This window comes from Taurulus bubalis (genome assembly GCF_910589615.1).
Source record: "Taurulus bubalis genome assembly, chromosome: 13".
Lineage (NCBI taxonomy): Eukaryota > Metazoa > Chordata > Actinopteri > Perciformes > Cottidae > Taurulus > Taurulus bubalis.
The window spans coordinates 23003572-23021255 of record NC_136601.1 but is presented as its reverse complement, the minus strand read 5'-3'; the positions used below and the strand labels follow the sequence as shown (position 1 = coordinate 23021255).

The 17684-nt window shown below is 41.3% G+C and overlaps 1 protein-coding gene across 1 annotated transcript in view; it reads right to left on the bottom strand.

Moving 5' to 3' along the window:
• Nucleotides 1-1398: 1398 nt before the first annotated feature.
• The window catches only part of uvssa (UV-stimulated scaffold protein A), a 39104-nt gene continuing 22818 nt past the window's right edge, over nucleotides 1399-17684 (bottom strand). The window contains exons 9-15 of the mRNA XM_079228255.1: nucleotides 17608-17684; nucleotides 10845-11058; nucleotides 9991-10119; nucleotides 8912-9095; nucleotides 8703-8814; nucleotides 2827-3001; nucleotides 1399-2158 (exon numbers count right to left, since the gene is read on the bottom strand). The exon at nucleotides 17608-17684 is cut by the window's right edge and continues 47 nt beyond it. Coding sequence (XP_079084381.1) covers nucleotides 2065-2158; nucleotides 2827-3001; nucleotides 8703-8814; nucleotides 8912-9095; nucleotides 9991-10119; nucleotides 10845-11058; nucleotides 17608-17684 — 985 coding nt within the window. The 3' untranslated portion in view covers nucleotides 1399-2064. The remainder of the gene's footprint in view (nucleotides 2159-2826; nucleotides 3002-8702; nucleotides 8815-8911; nucleotides 9096-9990; nucleotides 10120-10844; nucleotides 11059-17607) is intronic.

Below are 17684 nucleotides of genomic sequence, written 5' to 3'. Positions count from 1 at the left end.
ACCACACTAGAGCTTATAGTACCATATCACCCCACTAGAGAGCTTATAGTACCATATCACCCCACTAGAGAGCTTATAGTACCATATTACCCCACTAGAGAGCTTATAGTACCATATCACCCCACTAGAGAGCTTATAGTACCATATCACCCCACTAGAGAGCTTATAGTACCATATCACCCCACTAGAGAGCTTATAGTACCATATCACCCCACTAGAGAGCTTATAGTACCATATTACCCCACTAGAGAGCTTATAGTACCATATCACCCCACTAGAGAGCTTATAGTACCATACTACCCCACTAGAGAGCTTATAGTACCATATCACCCCACTAGAGAGCTTATGGTACATATTACCACACTAGAGCTTATGGTACCATATTACCCCACTAGAGAGCTAATAGTACCATATTACCACACTAGAGCTTATAGTACCATATTACCACACTAGAGCTTATAGTACCATATTACCACACTAGAGAGCTTATAGTACCATATTACCACACTAGAGCTTATAGTACCATATTACCACACTAGAGTTTATGGTACCATATTACCCCACTAGAGAGCTAATAGTACCATATTACCACACTAGATCTTATAGTACCATATTACCACACTAGAGTTTATGGTACCATATTACCCCACTAGAGAGCTAATAGTACCATATTACCACACTAGAGCTTATAGTACCATATTACCACACTAGAGCTTATAGTACCATATTACCACACTAGAGCTTATAGTACCATATTACCACACTAGAGTTTATGGTACCATATTACCCCACTAGAGAGCTAATAGTACCATATCACCCCACTAGAGAGCTTAAAGTACCATATCACCCCACTAGAGAGCTAATAGTACCATATCACCCCACTAGAGAGCTTATAGTACCATATTACCACACTAGAGCTAGTACCATATTACCATATTTATAGCTCTTATAGTTAGGGCTGGCTCAGGTTTGCCCTGGTTCAGTCCCTAGATATGCTACTATAGGCCTAGACTGCTGGGGGACATTTTAGGATACACTGAGCTCCTCTCTCCTCTTCTCTCTTTCTTTCTGGATGAATTCATGCCCCATCAATGCACATAACTCTACTTCTTCTTCAGAGTTTTTGTGCTTTCTCTCCTTACAGGTTTACATGGATCGTGGTTTTATCTGGACCCTGGTCCTGCTGACACCTACTGACACTATTATTATTAATATTATTACTTGCATTGCTATTAGTATTGCCAATACCATTACTGCTTTTATTATCATTACTATTCTACTATATCCACTATTGCTGCTATTTTCATCATACACTCATACACTCACTGAATAATGTAATTATGTATGGAGTTTGCTGAATAAACCCTGGATTAAATTCATGAAACTGGATGAAAGAGACTTTCAGTTTATTTTAGGAACAAATCCTTTAAACATTAGGTTCATTCATGAATGTGTGGCTTTTTATCTTCAAAAAACACATTGACAACAAATTCAACTACAAAATACTGGGGAAAACAAGAGTACAAATGTAGTCAGTTATACATAATACAAATTGATTTGGCTGATATAAAGGTAATATTAAGCCGCACAATTTGGCCAATTTTATAATTACCTGGTACCTGACTCTAGTTCATCAAGTGTCAGAAGCTGCACATGCATGGCTGCATAAGATCGCTGAAGTCTGTCTTTGTGTACGGTAGTTGTGAATGTGGAACATGTTTGTGTTTATTTCCATCGCATATTTAAAGTGCTGTACTTGTAAATGTTATCAGTGGCCTGCAATGTTAACATAGGTTATGTAGAGTCTTGTATTATTTGTATGATCTATTACTTAGATCGTCTTCACACTCAGTCGGGAATATGTATGTTTATTTGTCCTTAATGTTTAGCTTATCAAACAGCAATGAAATAATAAATTACAAAAATGATATATTATTTTAATGATGCTAATCTCTTAACCAGATTCACTGTATTGGCACATCAACACATGAAAATCTTTCCTTCTTTTAAAAGTTGAAGTCTGACAGCAACAATCAGTCCAGAAGGCATCAAGCTGGATGGAGATCACTTGAGGGCGTAGTTAAATTGGTTGGAGAACTTTTCATGTTTTCTCATGTCAGCTTTAGCCATAACTTCAGCTACTCTGCGCATGCTGCTCCTGGAAAGGACAGAACGGAGAGGAGGAGAGACAGACAGGAAATGAGAAGATGAATTTGAGAGAGAATCAAGAAAACTAAATCTGATCAAACACAGATGGTAAAATCTTTTGCTGAGGAAACATGGTATAGTTATGGGATCATACATAACGCCACAGACTTGTGGTGGCGGGGGTGTGGTTAGGCTCAGCTGCAGAGGGGGAGTGGAGGAGCGGCTCAGGGAACGGTGCCGGGATGAGGCCTAATTGGCCTCAGCTGGAGCGGATTGTGTGTTTTGTGTGTCTTCCCTATATTAACCGTAGGAGGGACAGAGAAGCAAGTGACAGTCTGCCAGAGCGGCGAGTCTGGACAGTGCAGGTCACAATAAAAACGTTGACAAACGATACCTTACGTCTGCTCGTGTCATTGGTGCTGGGGGAAACTCTGGGAGGTAACTGAGCCTTGTTACAACTGCATGTCTACATCTTTACGTAACCCAAACTGTGATCAAAATGCTCAGCATATGCTCTGAGCACTGCTGAGCCATTACTCAGGTGGGAAAGCCCTCCAACAACGCAAATGTGTTTTGGTAAGTTTTGGTTAAGTATTGCACGACGAAACCTTGTAAATAAGTAAATACTCAAGCAGCTTTCAGAGAATGCTGCTTGTGTCGCGATGGGAAGTGACGTACTTGTTGAGGACTTTTTTCTCCAGCCTGGAGCGGGCCGTGTTGGCGCTCTGCTTCAGGTCGCTGAGCTTAGGGTATTTCTTCTTCTTCCCTTTTCCTTTTTTACCCACCCGGTCGGAACCCAGGTTTTCTCCTGTTGCCGCCTCGATGTCTCGCATCAGCTCTGCATCACGCCAGTCTACAAGAGAGAGGAAAAAAAACATTCTTATATCATTACAATTTCACAAGAACATAATCTAAAATGTAGAAGCTCCATGGCTCTATGTTGGAAAGCTTGATCAGACTTCTGTCTATGAGCCACTGCCTGTCTATCTTGGACACTTTACCCAGTCTAGCATGTCATAGTATCAGCCGGTGCTACAATACTGGATAAAGCCCTTTACACGCTTGGGGCATGTTTTTGGTCAAAATACATTTTCAAATAGTTTTTTTTGTCATGAGAACTTTTACGCAGCACGCTAATATTATGCGGCGAAAAAACAACCTAATCTTTATTTTCTTAACAAAGTTGATTTTCTGAGCTTTTGCATCAACTACAAAGGCTTTATCCAATCACATAAAAACGTAGTAAAGTGTAGCCGAGGGTTATGAATTGCGCCTATACTTATGGGTATTATAAAACAACACGGAGACACTGTAGTCGTAACCAAGACAGCAAACATTATTACTCCTTTTAACCTTGACAAAGGTACCAGATCCACAGCTATCTTTCTTACCCTTCACAATAAAAGCCCTCGGTGAGGGGCATTCAATTAAATTCAGCGAGGTCCAGTTAGAGAGAAAAAGGTCCAGAACATCCCAATAATGTCTAACTTGAGCTTTGATTTAGTATCATGTATATTGAAGTAATTTAACAGTTGTATTAACGTCTGAATGTAGTAAACAACTGACTGTCATTTAAAATATAGAAAGTTTAATATTAAACAATGTCAGTTTTTAAATTTAACTGGATGAATTATATATCATAATACATAGTCTAATAATAAATAAATGTTCTTATTTTGTTTTAAGTCAAATAAGGACTGAATTAAAAAACATCACATATAACAAAAAGTAAAAAAAAAAAATGGACACCTAAAATAAAGTATTTAATTTCAGAAAACTGAACTGAGCAGCTTTAAATTCAGTTCATTCAGGTGTGAAGTGATGTCACTAAAAAGATCCACGGTATTGTATTCTTCTCATCTTTCAGCTCTAGTCTCCTCTGTTACCATTATTGTTGGGCAGTTAATTAATGTATCAGGATTCTGATCATATGTTAAACAAGCAGTTATCAATGAAAAACATGGAGACATACAAAAAAGTAAACAAAGAGGACGACACATGGGTCTTCAGCCGGGCAAATTACATTTACACAACATTAAGGATGAAGATGGGACGTGAAAACACATGAAATCAGAGGAATGCAAGCAGAGATTATATTACAAAGATTTAGTCATCAAAGTTCATATCAGGGAGTAAAAAGTATAAAATAAATAGCCACAATTATACACAATATATTTTGACGTTGTCAAGATATGTTGCAGCAAAGTGCTGTCCCATTTGTATTCACAGCATTTCAGGCCATCCTAGCCTCTCACACTCAGCCAGTTACCAGGTGACGTCAGTCAGTCCCTGAGGGTTACGGGTTTGGGACGTTGGCCCCGTCCCAGTGTCCCCCTTGGGACGGGGCCAACATCTCACTCTAGTCAGGAAATCTATCGGACGACACACATTTCAGAGGCTGAGTAGCATCACGTGATGTGATTTACAACGCATTGAATCAGTCCTTGTGTTTCCTGGACCCTGAACGCCGTAAAGGCTGGAAAAGCTGCGCTGGTCAAAATGTAATAATTCGCAATTATCTATCGGTTTTAGGTCTGGGTCCAGATACAACGGCATCTGGGCCTGGATCTATTCTAACCTTACATTAAAAAAGAGCAACAACTGTCCCATCGCAGACAGCATGAATAGTTTTAATGGGAAATATTTGCAGGCGAGTATTTGGACTGAATCTATTCCAAAAGTACCAACTTGACTTAATGCTTTACACGATCGATCACAGAGCAGCTGTGTCAGTTTTCATGATACAAATGCAATGAAGTCCTTCCAGCTCAAACAGCTCTTCTCTCTCACTGCTACGAGTACAGACTGAAACCTGAAGTGTAATGGTGTAATTACAGCGAATAACACAAATGAGTCCATCCTGCACAGTTTTACGTAGTAAACATTGTGTCCTGCAGGTTCATTTGGATCCAATTCTGGTGCTAATGAAAAGTGTAATGTCATAATTCTGGGTGATAAAGTAAAAGCGTGTGTGATACAGAGTAATGACTGTCTAAACGAAGAGACACTTCTCGTTAATGACGTACTGCAGTGGAATTAGAGATAAACCTGCAATAATGCAAAGTAATTACACTGTGATTGTGATGGGATTGAAGCCCGGCTCTCCACTCTGTCAACACACTGACCCTAGCTCTGTGCATGTGTGTGTGTGTGTGTGTGTGTGTGTGTGTGTGTGTGTGTGGCGGGGGGTATTAATCAGCCGGTCTGACCCGGGGTTTGACTGGACCTTCAACTATCCCTCATTACACACACACACACACACACACACCCATAAGAGCAGTAATTGAAAAGCAGCTGGTGTATTTAGGAGAATCATTCCCAGTAAAAGAGGAGCAGCTGCATTTACATTGGGTGTGGGTGTGTGGGTGTGTGTGTGTGTGAGTGTGTGTCCTTCTATCAATTTGTTGTTGCCATCTTAACGAACTTTGGAAAGAAAGAAAATAAAGAATAAAAATATCAGAAGGAAAAGAAATAAAGAATATAAGAAAGTGTAAAGAAAGGAAAATGTAAGAAGAGAGAGAGAGGGAGAGAGGGAGAGAGAGAGAGAGAGAGAGAGAGAGAGAGAGAGACACTTCTGAATGTAATCAGTGTTGCAGCAGGGCTCTTTTCTCTGTCAACACCTCTTAGCTCTTCCAGCTGGGGTCTGTGTGTGTGGCAGGAGCCAGCCCTCACACACACACTAAGGCATCTGGGTCTTTGGTTTTTTCAGACGTCTCTCAGCTACGCATCACTAAGCACAAGGACGTGTGTGTGTGTGTGAGAGAGAGAGAGAGAGAGAGAGAGAAAGAGAGAGAGACAGAGAGACAGAGAGAGAGAGAGAGAGAGAGAGAGAGAGAGAGAGAGAGACAGAGAGCACTCTCATGTCTGGTATTATTGTCTGTATGTGAGAGTTGGATTCAAAGATGGATGACCAACAACAACCGTAGTACCACAGAAGAAGAAGTCAAGATAGAGCAGTATTGTTCAGAAGTACTGATGACTGTACTGCCACCGCATGTCAAACCGTTGTTCCATTTTCCTTTTAATATGGTCATACGAGGATGTGAAAATGTGATTATTGCATTTTTATTTGTACTCAAAAAACACACACATGTGTGATGTATTGTGGAATTACATTTTCAAGATCACACTACCATTTAGACGGCTACTATAAGAAAGACACTGAATCCAAACACACTCAACATACGTTACTCTGCTGAATTAAAGTAGCATGGAAAAACACACTGAGACTTTGTGTATACATTGAATGCTCAATGAGAAATTCTGCTCTGTTGATGAAGTTAACTCTAATTACCACCTTAATGACAGTGAGATAACCTGGTTCAGAGCCATTCAAGTTGGTATTTGTAATGTTCACTTTCCTCTGCACGACAGCCATGTGCTTCCTTTGATGACATCATCACCTGCTTCTCTTCATCTGTCAGTGAGGAGCTTCATGCTATCCCCATAGCGACTCCAGCAGGAGTGCGATGAGTCACTAGCTTCCCAACTTCCCACCCACCAACGCTGCCGATTATATTCAATTCGGTCCTCGGCCAAACTGGAGGACTGTCTGCAAGACTGTTCTTAGTACAGATGTTTCCAGTTTGATACAAAGTGTTGGTCATTATGTGCAGCCACGGTTGTTAAAACATTGCGACTGCAACACATGTGGTGTTACACATATAGTGTCCGCGACAGATCAGATAGATATCTAGACTGCATCTGAAAAGCATCTGCAGTGCACCGCCGAGCCTCTTGCCTTGTGCCTTTGAACATGTTGTTCACAACATATTTGCCTCTGATCTCAGACTTCATCTCGGGGACTCATGGGTAAAGTGTAAAGTGTGATGTTCCTCACTGCCTGTTTAACCTCACTGTATATACATGTGAGTGTTGTTTGTGTGGCTGAATAGTGAAGGGATCTGAAGCCAATGGTCCATCAACTTATTCAGGCTGCTGCCCCCCCCCTGTGAGATTGATGTGTGTGTGTGCTTGTGTGTGTGTATATGTCTAGGTGTGAGATTGACTCATGGATCGATAGTGTAGTTGGTAACAAAAGATGCTATTTCACAACTCACTGGACTGCATGCCATGGCCACACACACACACACACACACACACACACACACACACACACACACACACACACACACACACACACACACACACAGAGAGTTGGTGGTTAACGAGACACTGCAGGCAGCTGGTGGACATCCTGCAGACTGGTGATTCTCCCACTCTCACAACAGCAAACAAATACAGACTATCAGACAATAGATATCAGACAATGATAGTGTACAAAACAGCTGACTTGGTCTGTTTATCATTATTATTGGTGCACAAAAAGGGAAAAAATCTTTCCTTTTAGGGCACAAACACGTCGTCCACACCAATCTACCAATCTATCAACATGATTTCTGGGGATAGTTGAACAATGTCTAGAAACAGTTAAAGCTCTTTTGACAAACATTTTTAAATTCCAGCGCTTTCAACTATATTTCTTCTGACGATGAAATAATGTTTATTTTTACAAAACAGTGAGCAAACTCACGTCCTCTTGCCCTGGCTTTTTAGGGCCTGAGCACCGACAACGTGAGCTCGCGAAGGCCATATTGAAACTGCATTGTTTATTATTCCAACAAATTAATTGCCGTTTTGGGGGCTTTATCATACTAAAAAATCCACAAAATGTAGCATGCAAATCAGGACTGGTGAAAAATGTGATATTTTATGGGTCATTCATGCTCGGGTATGAAAGGAATACTCACCAGAAACTCATGGAACTTTGCACGTGTCAAAGGTCACACCTTTATCTATAAAAATTGCCTTGATAGCGCCCCTTACACATTTTCAAAAAAGCGCTACATTTGACCTATGACATTTAGGAGGCACATGTATCACATGTAAATTAAAAAATAAGTTTATTGGGACCATGCTCTAAACCCATCAGGAAGTTGGACATCTGGATTTTTGTGTGATTTTTCCATTTATTTGTGACCATTTCTAGGCGCTATACTTTAACGAACTCCTCCTAGGAATTTAAACAGATCCACTTCAAATTTGGTCATGATCTAAAGTCCTTTGTGTTAAAAGTGATCAAAAGCTTTACTTTTAATTAAATGGCGTAGCGGTGGAATATTGGCTATTTTACGTGATTCCCCATTGAACAATGATGTAACTCCACTGGACTTGATCCAATCTGCCCCAAACTTGCCACGCTTGATAAAGGAGGCCTGAGGATGTCGAAAAGCCTATTTTCACTCATTGTCAAAGCGCCACCTACTGGCGAAAGGAAATCTGCATTTTGTGACAAACAGCATCCGATTAACACGACATTTACATGATGTGGTCTACACTTGATATAGAGCAACATATTGCATGTTTGTGTGTGTTGTCTACCGCCACATAGCGTCACTTACTCCGCGCAATAAAAATACGTCTAACGTGGGGACGTGTTGTCCGATGGTTACAGACATTCGGGGCCACATCGGTCGGCCACAAGCTTGCAGCTTTGCATTTTTTATTTAGAACTGATGAGAAGTATGAGTGCATGTGTGAGTGTCACTCCTCACCAGGCTGCTCCTCCCTCTTCCTCCTCTTGTCCCGCTCTTCCCTCAGTCGGTCCTCTTGCCTGCAGGGTAGCCCCTCCTGATCTCTGGGAATGATTGGACCATGGAAAGGACACTGAGGGGCAAATAGTTAAAGTTCAAACAAACAGACAGGAAAACAAACAGAAACAGACGTGAATGTCTGCTAAATGACTCTGTGTTCCTCCTGGTACCTTGAGGCGGTCCTGTCTCTGACACAGTTTTCCGTTGCCCAGTGGAGCGCTGCAGTAATGGCTGACAGGAGTGAAGCTCCCAGGGAAGGAGATGTATCTACTCCTGCTCTCTGCCAGGAGCTCCTTGTTCTCCACCTCCTCGTCCACATCAATGGGAACCCAGAACTGATGCTGAGATGTCATCCTGCAAGACAAGACATGGGACCACAAGTTATGTGCAGGTTTCAGAAACCTGCATCGAAGACCCTGAAAACAGTTCAATGTGAGATAAAAACTATTCTGTTGATCCATTCACCAAGTGTGATCTAAATAGTTTTCTCTCCTGTCTTGAAAAAAGATTTGGCCAGGAAAAGCTTTCATTATTTAATATCTTGTAACTATTTTATGATCATTAACGCAGGCGGCTGTGAAATCTGCTGCAATAGGACTAAAAGTATTAATGTTTTCTTCCTGTTGAGTATTAATTTACTTAACTTGTTAACACATAATGTATATACCTTAGAGTGCATGGAAATATCAAAACTCTCCTGGAAGAAGATATGAATACTTGTAGTCCTATTTAGAACAGGGGGTAGTGGTGCACTGCAGCCTCTAGTGGCCAAACATATTATTACAACAACAAACAAATTATCCTGCCTGAAACATTGTTTTCATTTAAGTCATAAACACAGGAGAGAAAACATTTAGTTCAGACTTAGAAAATGGATTGCTTTTATTTTTCTTATCTCACTTGTCTTTTAGGGCTTCTGCCTTTTGCTGTTTGGAATTAAATGTAAAAAGTACTTTACAAACAAGAAAAAAAAAAGTATGTTTCGAGGAACATTGATTTGACGCTGAAAAATATGCACTGACATTTATTCAGACATTCTAAGAAAGAGATGGTTATAATTCTACTGTTTTATTAGCATTACACCTCCTTTCTCCTGATAACAATGAAGTACTCAGAGAGACAAAACACACAACTCACTGAACTGCACAGTCATGTGTATAGCTGCCTTTGTGTCTATCAGTGATACATGGTGTGTGTGTGTGTGTGTGTGTGTGTGTGTGTGTGTGTGTGTCTGTCTCTGGCGCATTACTTGATGATCTTGCCAGCGTTGGGCTGTTCCTGGCCCCAGTAGTAGAGGTCCAAACCAAATGGAACCACAGGGGCATCGACAGCCTTCTGGTCTGAGCTGGACTGAGATGAACTGGGACCTGAGGAGCTGCTGCTGGAGGAGAGACCAGTGGAGGGAGAGTTAAACCAACTTCATACAAATCCAACTTAGAGTTTGTGTTCAACTGTCACATTTGATGGAAAACCTTTACGTATAAACTGGCTTGAAAAAAAGAGGACTGTCAGAGTATCAGAGCAATTATGGAATCCTTCCTCCTTGCTGCAGTCAGACTGCACAACCAACTGAGCTCGCAGTAGACTACAAATAACACTTCAAAAATATTCAACGTTCTTTGTTCCTGAACTAGGGTGCTTCCGCATTGCATCAATTTATGTTCTTATTTTCATTGTAGAGCAGAAGTGTGATTACTTTGCTTCACCTCCACCCTAAAACAGAAGTAAGAACACATAATGAATGCGCATACACCCTAATTCAGGCAAAGAATATGGTCAATAGTGTAATCCTTAATTGATTGTGATTCGTTTTTTCAGTACTTGTCCCAATAACACTCCTAGGCTTTGGGATTAAGGCCATTAAAGTGGTAAACTCTTACAGGCTTTAAATTGCAATTTACAACCAAAGTAGAGCAATATCGTGTTTTAAATTGTTGTCATTTTTGTGCATCTTAGTGACACACTACATTTCTGGTGTGAGAATGCAGGTGTACCCTGAGTCCAACTGGAGAAGATGAATTGAGAAGAGGATGTGTGAGAGAAGGTGAAGGACGATGAGAGATGAGAAGAGGTGAAAGGTAGAGGACCGGTCAGTAAGTGTACCTGGATAGTGCGGCCAGAGGGAGCTTCTGTTTGAGGTGGTGCAGTGTGGCAGCTGCACATGTTGGATCCTGATCCTCCTCTCTAAGTCGCTTCAGCCGCCGGGATGAGGACGAGGAAAAGGAGAAGGAGGACAGAGGTTGAGGAGCTGCAGGTCGAGGAGCAGGAGGTTTTTTTGTGATTGGTGCTGTTGAAGTGGAAGGAGCTGGATCCAAACCTGCAACAGAGACAAGAAGTTCAAATCGGACTGAACACTGTAGTGCAATGGGACACTCTTGGCCTGTTGGTACTCTTCTAAAAAAGCCTGAAGCAAAGTGAAATCAATATCACCTACATGAAACACATTCCCATCCAATCCAACCCAATTTGTAAGTCATTAATACATTTACTACAAGGATTTCTAGAAATAGAAGTTAGGAAAGTCATCGGCCTATGCTGACTTTCTCACACTCACGCTCACGCACACGCACATGCACGCACACACACACACACACACACGGAACACTACACAAATGATTGGACTTGCACACTTTAACGCTCATTTTCTGTTTGAACAGGATGAAGGCCGTTTTGCATATTTTCTCCAATGCTTTAATTACAAAACTTTTTAAAAAAAAGCCAAACAAGCTGACTTCTGTCTAGACGGTATAACAGAGAGTTGTTGAAGTATAAACGTGTAGAAGAAACAAACTGTGTGTAAAATACCAGCCTTGTTTGGACTAAGAAACTGGCACCAGCTTAACACACTCACAAAGGGTTTATTGTCCAAGGGGAAACATTTGTTCAAGATTGTGTTGCTGTTTGTCAAATCATGACACGTGTGTCCGGGTAGGATGTAATACTCAAACAAACACCATACTTTACATGGTAAGAAATTGAAGATTCTATGCTGACGTCATAAGTCATGAAAAATAAAAAATGCTTCTGTTAATTCAAGCTGAGCTAAAAACTGTTAGCCGTTAACTTAATTTATGATTGACAGAAATTTAATCGACAAACATTTTCGTTGTTTATTGTTTGATTATTATCACAGCTTGGCTGTTGGCTTTAGCCCCGTTAGCAAGAGTCTCCAGCTCAGCCGCGGCCATGTTGAGAGCCTTGAATTTAGTTGTCAGCACACTTCTTTTATTTCTTCACACATTTCTGATAGTCAATTCATTGTTTAGTTCATCGAGAGAACGTTAAACAAAAACTATTTTGATAATCCATTTATGGCAAATAAAAATGTGAGAATTTGTTGCTTTTCTTGGTCTTACACGTAAAGTGTGTGTTATAAGGCTTTTATAAGCCGCATCTAGTAAATTTAAAGAAAATGTTGTATTTAATCTTAAACAAGTCACAGCAGTTTATAAGCCGCTGTTGCTGTTGCTACAGCCCACGTCCCCGCTGCCGTCGAGCCGGGGCTGGTCCCGCTACCTTCAGTGGTTGTCGTTGTGTTTTTAAATACACACGAGACGCGAGTACAAACCGCTCTTAACTGTAACTCTTTTATTCCTCGGGCCGCCATGCTCTGACCCCCCGATGCTGCAGCCCCCTGTCACAGGATGTGCTTCCCTCCTGAATCCCCCCGGGTTAGGGTTAGGGTTATCTGGGAATATTTTACTTGAATTTTGTACCGTAAGTTGAGGGGAAAAAAAGTAGCGGCTTATAACCCAAATTTTAGGGTGCATTATATTAATTTGAATTTTGGAGAGTTTTTAATCGGACAAAACAAGATATTTAATAACCTGAATGTCAATTTTATAGACCAGATATGACAATAAGATAATTAACTGCAGATTAATCTACCATGAAAATAATCATTATTTACAGCTCCAGGCTCCTGAACTCCGTATTTCTAAAAGACTTGGTTAATGCCCTGTTCATTACCGTACATCATTTCTTGACAGTAACTTGAACTGGCACTGTTCACTTTTCAAAGTAAAAGTAAAAAAATAAAAAAAACAGAACCAAATATTTCAATAGTCAATGATTGTCGAATACCACAACCTCACATCACCTTCTCTTTCTTTGTAGGACGGTGAAAAACCGACTCAATCTTCTCTTTTCAAACTGCCACATGGCGGAGGTTTGTCTGGATGTTGTGGATGTTAAGACGCACAGATCAATGGGAGGAAATGTGTATAGTTGTGTGTGTGTCTGTGTGAGGGGGGTTGCTAGAGAAAGAGAGAGAAAAGAGGGGTTAAGGGGGTTTGAGGGAAAGAGAGCGAGGGAGAAAGCGAATGAGGAAAGGCAAAAAGAGGTATTGATTTTCACGAGTTAAGCAGGGCCTGTAATTAAAATGTTAATTTGAGAAAGAGAGAGATAGTGTCCTGACAGCAGAGCGAGGGATAAGAGGACTGATAATCAGAATGACAGAACAGGACAGAAAGGAAGAAAGAGAGGAAGAGATGAAGATAGAAAAAGAGAGAAACTAGAAGGCGGGGAATCAGAGCAGAAAAGAAAGAGGAGAGGAAATGTAGAGAAATGAGACATGTGATCTACTGGCTGAGATGAAAAGAGACAGAGGAAGACAGAGAGCAATAGAAAGGCATTTGTAATCAGAGAAAGAGGACAGATGAGTTGACGACATAGGGAGAGGAACAATGCCAGGACTCAGGGCTACAAAAAATATTGACAAAAACTTGAGAATTGTTGTCCAAATGAATATTGATTTTTGAATTAGATCAAATATATATTATTAGATGTTATCAACAGCTACAACTAGTTTTCACAAAACTGCAGCTGGGCAATACAATTGTTTTTATCAATTATTTCAAATTACGATACGAATCTGCGACATTTCCCTGAGCTCCCGTAATTCATAGTAAACACGCAAGTTCTCTTCAGACACTGATAGCAGCATGCGCGAATAAAGTGAGGGGTTCGTCCCAAAAAAGACACCTTGAGCAAAACACTGTCCGCTCTAAAGTCTGTCAACTAAAAGCAGCTGCAGGACTCATGTATTACATCATATCAAAGACCGGGACAAGTGTGTGGCACAAGATGGCGGAGGCCCTAAAACTCATTAGCTGAGTTATTTTATCATAGAAAATCATAGCAGGAAGTGGGTAGGACGACCCGCCGAGCCGCATGTGAGCAGAATGGGAGCGCCATTAAAACGCTGGAAGAACTGAGAGAAAGAGGAGAAAAAACCTATCCATCACAAGGGCCCCGTAAGGGAGGATCTTTAGTGTGTGTGTGTGAGTGTGTGTGTGTGTGTGTGTGTGTGTGTGTGTGTCATTGTTACATGCCACAAGGCATGCACGATAACAATACATTTTTAGCAGGATGCATATTTTATATATCTTTCAACTAAATTGGTAAAAGTAAATAATTCCTCTTTCTTTTGTAGACCTGGTTTGTTTAAAAAAAAGAAAGAAAATCAATTAAAATTGGAAACAGATGTGTGATTGTATTTTCCGGGCATACTGTCGAGCCCATCTGAGCCCCGTCCCCTCCAACTCAAAGCTATCGGACGAGAAAGTGACACAGCGAAAACCATTTGAGTAGGAAGCTTGAGAACTACTTGGTTGTGACTATTTGTGGGCTAATTGGTGAGCTGTCGTGGCTGTTCGGTCACCAGTAGACAAACTGGTTAGCTCACCAGTAGACATGCTGGTTAGCTCACCAGTAAACATACTGGTGAGCTGCTTATATTTTGAGCGTCTTTCTTTTCAAAGCATATTTATTATTTCAAACTCAACGTAAATGAACTTCATGAACACATTAATATAACACATTTCCATGACTTTTCCAAAACTTTGGGGATTTTATTTTTTTCAAGGACTTTTCCAGGCCTGGAAATAACCATTTTAAAATTCCATGACTTCCAGGTTTTCCATGACCATAAGAACCCTGCAGCGGCCTCATGCTGCACATACTCAGTGTGAGTGAGTTTGATACCATTCGATATTAATCCAAAAGTGAAACTAGTCCCCAACAAAAACGGTTTATTCCTGTTTGAGTAACATTTGCCAAAACCTGCGGTGCCTGGCTATTTTAGGACATAACTGAGCCTTTTTATGAAATAACGAAACAATATCTTTGGAAACAATTGTTGCATCTTCAGTAGGTACCAATAGGATTGAACCACAGACAGGGCAGGTGACTCAGACAGAGAGTTTGGGGTTTGGATTTCTTGACAATAGAATGACACCAGCCTTATCTTTTCCAACAGATACATTCATTAGAAAGTATTCTGGAGGGCTGATCCTGGACACTCACTTATCACTCCAATAACAGCTGCTTCCTCCTCATGTCAGCGGTAGTAAAATTATAAAATGCTGAATTTAACTGCACAACAGCTGCTAGTATAGACAACAAGGTCAGCAACGTCTGTAATCTGTTATCCATGTTGAATTAACCTGGTAGTCCATCGATAATCAAAGCTGTTGCTTTTCCTCCGGCGGCGTGACGAATCAGGGAAGGACACGCCGTGACATCAGATAGCGAGCGCGGCGTCTACGTTATCGTCATCACTTTCAAAAGGCCTCCAGTCCAGCACCTGTTCACACTACCTCACAACCCCGCAGCTTTCAAACTTACCCAGCAAGGTGCCACCTAATTCCCATTCACTCACTTTCCCAAACCGAATGTATTCAGAGCTCACCAGTGTCTCGCTGGAGGTATTGAACCGCTAATCAACCGATTGGACAATGACCCGTTCCACCTCTGAACCACGTCGTAAATCAACAGCTTTTAGATGTACAGACTGAAGAATAAAACCGATCAAACAAGCATAAGTATGCAGGTTCTTTCGCTTTTGCTCAGTTAATGGTGTGTGTGTGTGTGTGTGTGTGTGTGTGTGTGTGTGTGTGTGTGTGTGTGTGGGGGTAAGGGGGGGTAAAATCTAAGTGCAGGGCTAATAGGGGCTCATTAAAGAGGTTGCATTGTTAATTTGGTATGGCCCCTGTAGATCATTACCTAGCCCACTAATCACCCTGACACACACACACACACACACACACACACACACACACACACACACACACACACACACACACACACACACACACACACACAACTGTTTTGGGCATATCAGATACAATCTAATTACTTTAGCGTCTAATTGATTAGTACTAGAGGGAGGTGGGAGTAGAGGGACGGCTCACAGGTAGAGGAGCGGCTCAGTGTGAACGTAATGACTCAGGAGGCTGGTGGGGAGGACTCGCCAGTCAAAGCAGGTCAAAGGTCACAACAACATGGCTGACCCAGCAATAATAGCACTGTCTGCGACATGTACTAATGTGGTGCCATTAACTCAGACACATCAATACAGACATGAAGTTCACATATGAATCTATATGAGTGACGGTGACAAGCTTGAATATGCCTGACGGAGCCGCATTGTGACTTTAATGCTTACTGTTGCCTGGAGCTCGCTACTGATAATGAAACAAACAGCATTTCAAATTCCATCTGATATTTAGAAAAAAAACATGTTGCTATATAGCTGCAATAAGATGAGCAGGCAGTTGGTTAATGACCTGAACATTTGACCTTTAACCTAATGTGTTACCTGGAGGCTAGATATGATCCATACAAGCCCAATGCAAGAAGGAACAATACTACTAGCTATTCATATGTAGCTAGTGATGACTGTGTGTGTGAAGGTAAATGGATGTGTTGACAGGACAATATCCATCAAATACATACAGGGAAAATGCTCGGGGAAAAGAGACGATCTGTCTCCATTACAAGGCTGTGCTGCATTCCAAATCAGACCAAAACACATAGTTAGCAGTCAGAAGCCAGCATGTGAGACCAGAGACCCACTATCTCCCTCATTGGTGATCGGATTAGGCTCAATAGACATTTATGCCAGCTTCCTGGGTATATACACCAACATTACTTTGCAGGTGACTATGAGCAGCTTTATCAACCTGATGTGAGGCTGTGCTTGGTTTTTGCATCAGGTTTTTAAAGCTTCAGTGATGACTATTCTGACATGAACAATCTCTCAAATGGCTGTGTTTAATGTTAAAGGGATCACTCTTTTGTAATGACGAAACCACTGAAACTATCACCAACTCCCCTCAGCTCTACAGGGAACGGAAGCATCTTTCAGATCATTGTTTTGTTTTACGAACGCCAAATTCACCATCTGATTTAGTTGTATGTGTAGACCTATTCCAGCAGCAGCAGGCAGCTGTTTCAGGGAAAACGCTCTGATAAGCCCGGCGTACACGACCTGCGCAGCACCAAACAGCACACAGACACGTAGGGGAGCATGTAGCGGCTAAAGAGGAAGAGATTTCCCTAAGGAGTTTGTGGAGACCAAATCTGAGCTTAAAGAGTGAATATTGGACAATGCAACTGCATACACTTATACAAAGTCAATGTTGTTTACAGCTTGTGTCCCTAAAAATCTATTAATATAGTGGGGAAACTCGGCTGCTGTTCTGAACACACACACACACACACACACACACACACACACACACACACACACACACACACACACACACACACACACACACACACACACACACACACACACACACACACACACTCCTTTGACCATGGCTGTATAAATAAACCCATTTAAAAAGCTCTTCACCTGCACATTACCAGCTGCTCAAGGCTGGTTCTTTGAAGTGTGTCTGAGTGTATGTGTTTGTTTGTAGAGTGTGTATGTGGAACTTAAAAGATTAGGGCAGCAGCAGGTCTTCTTTTGTAGCTTAACCTCACTATTTATGCACGTGTCTATAGGTTTGAGGTGTGTGTGTGTGTGTGTGTGTGTGTGTGTGTGTGTGTGTGTGTGCGTGCGGAGTTGAACTCATACCATATTCGGCTCGTAGATGGTTTGGAATGTGCGGCTCATATCCCTCTTTCTCTGGAACCTCATTGAAATCATCATCA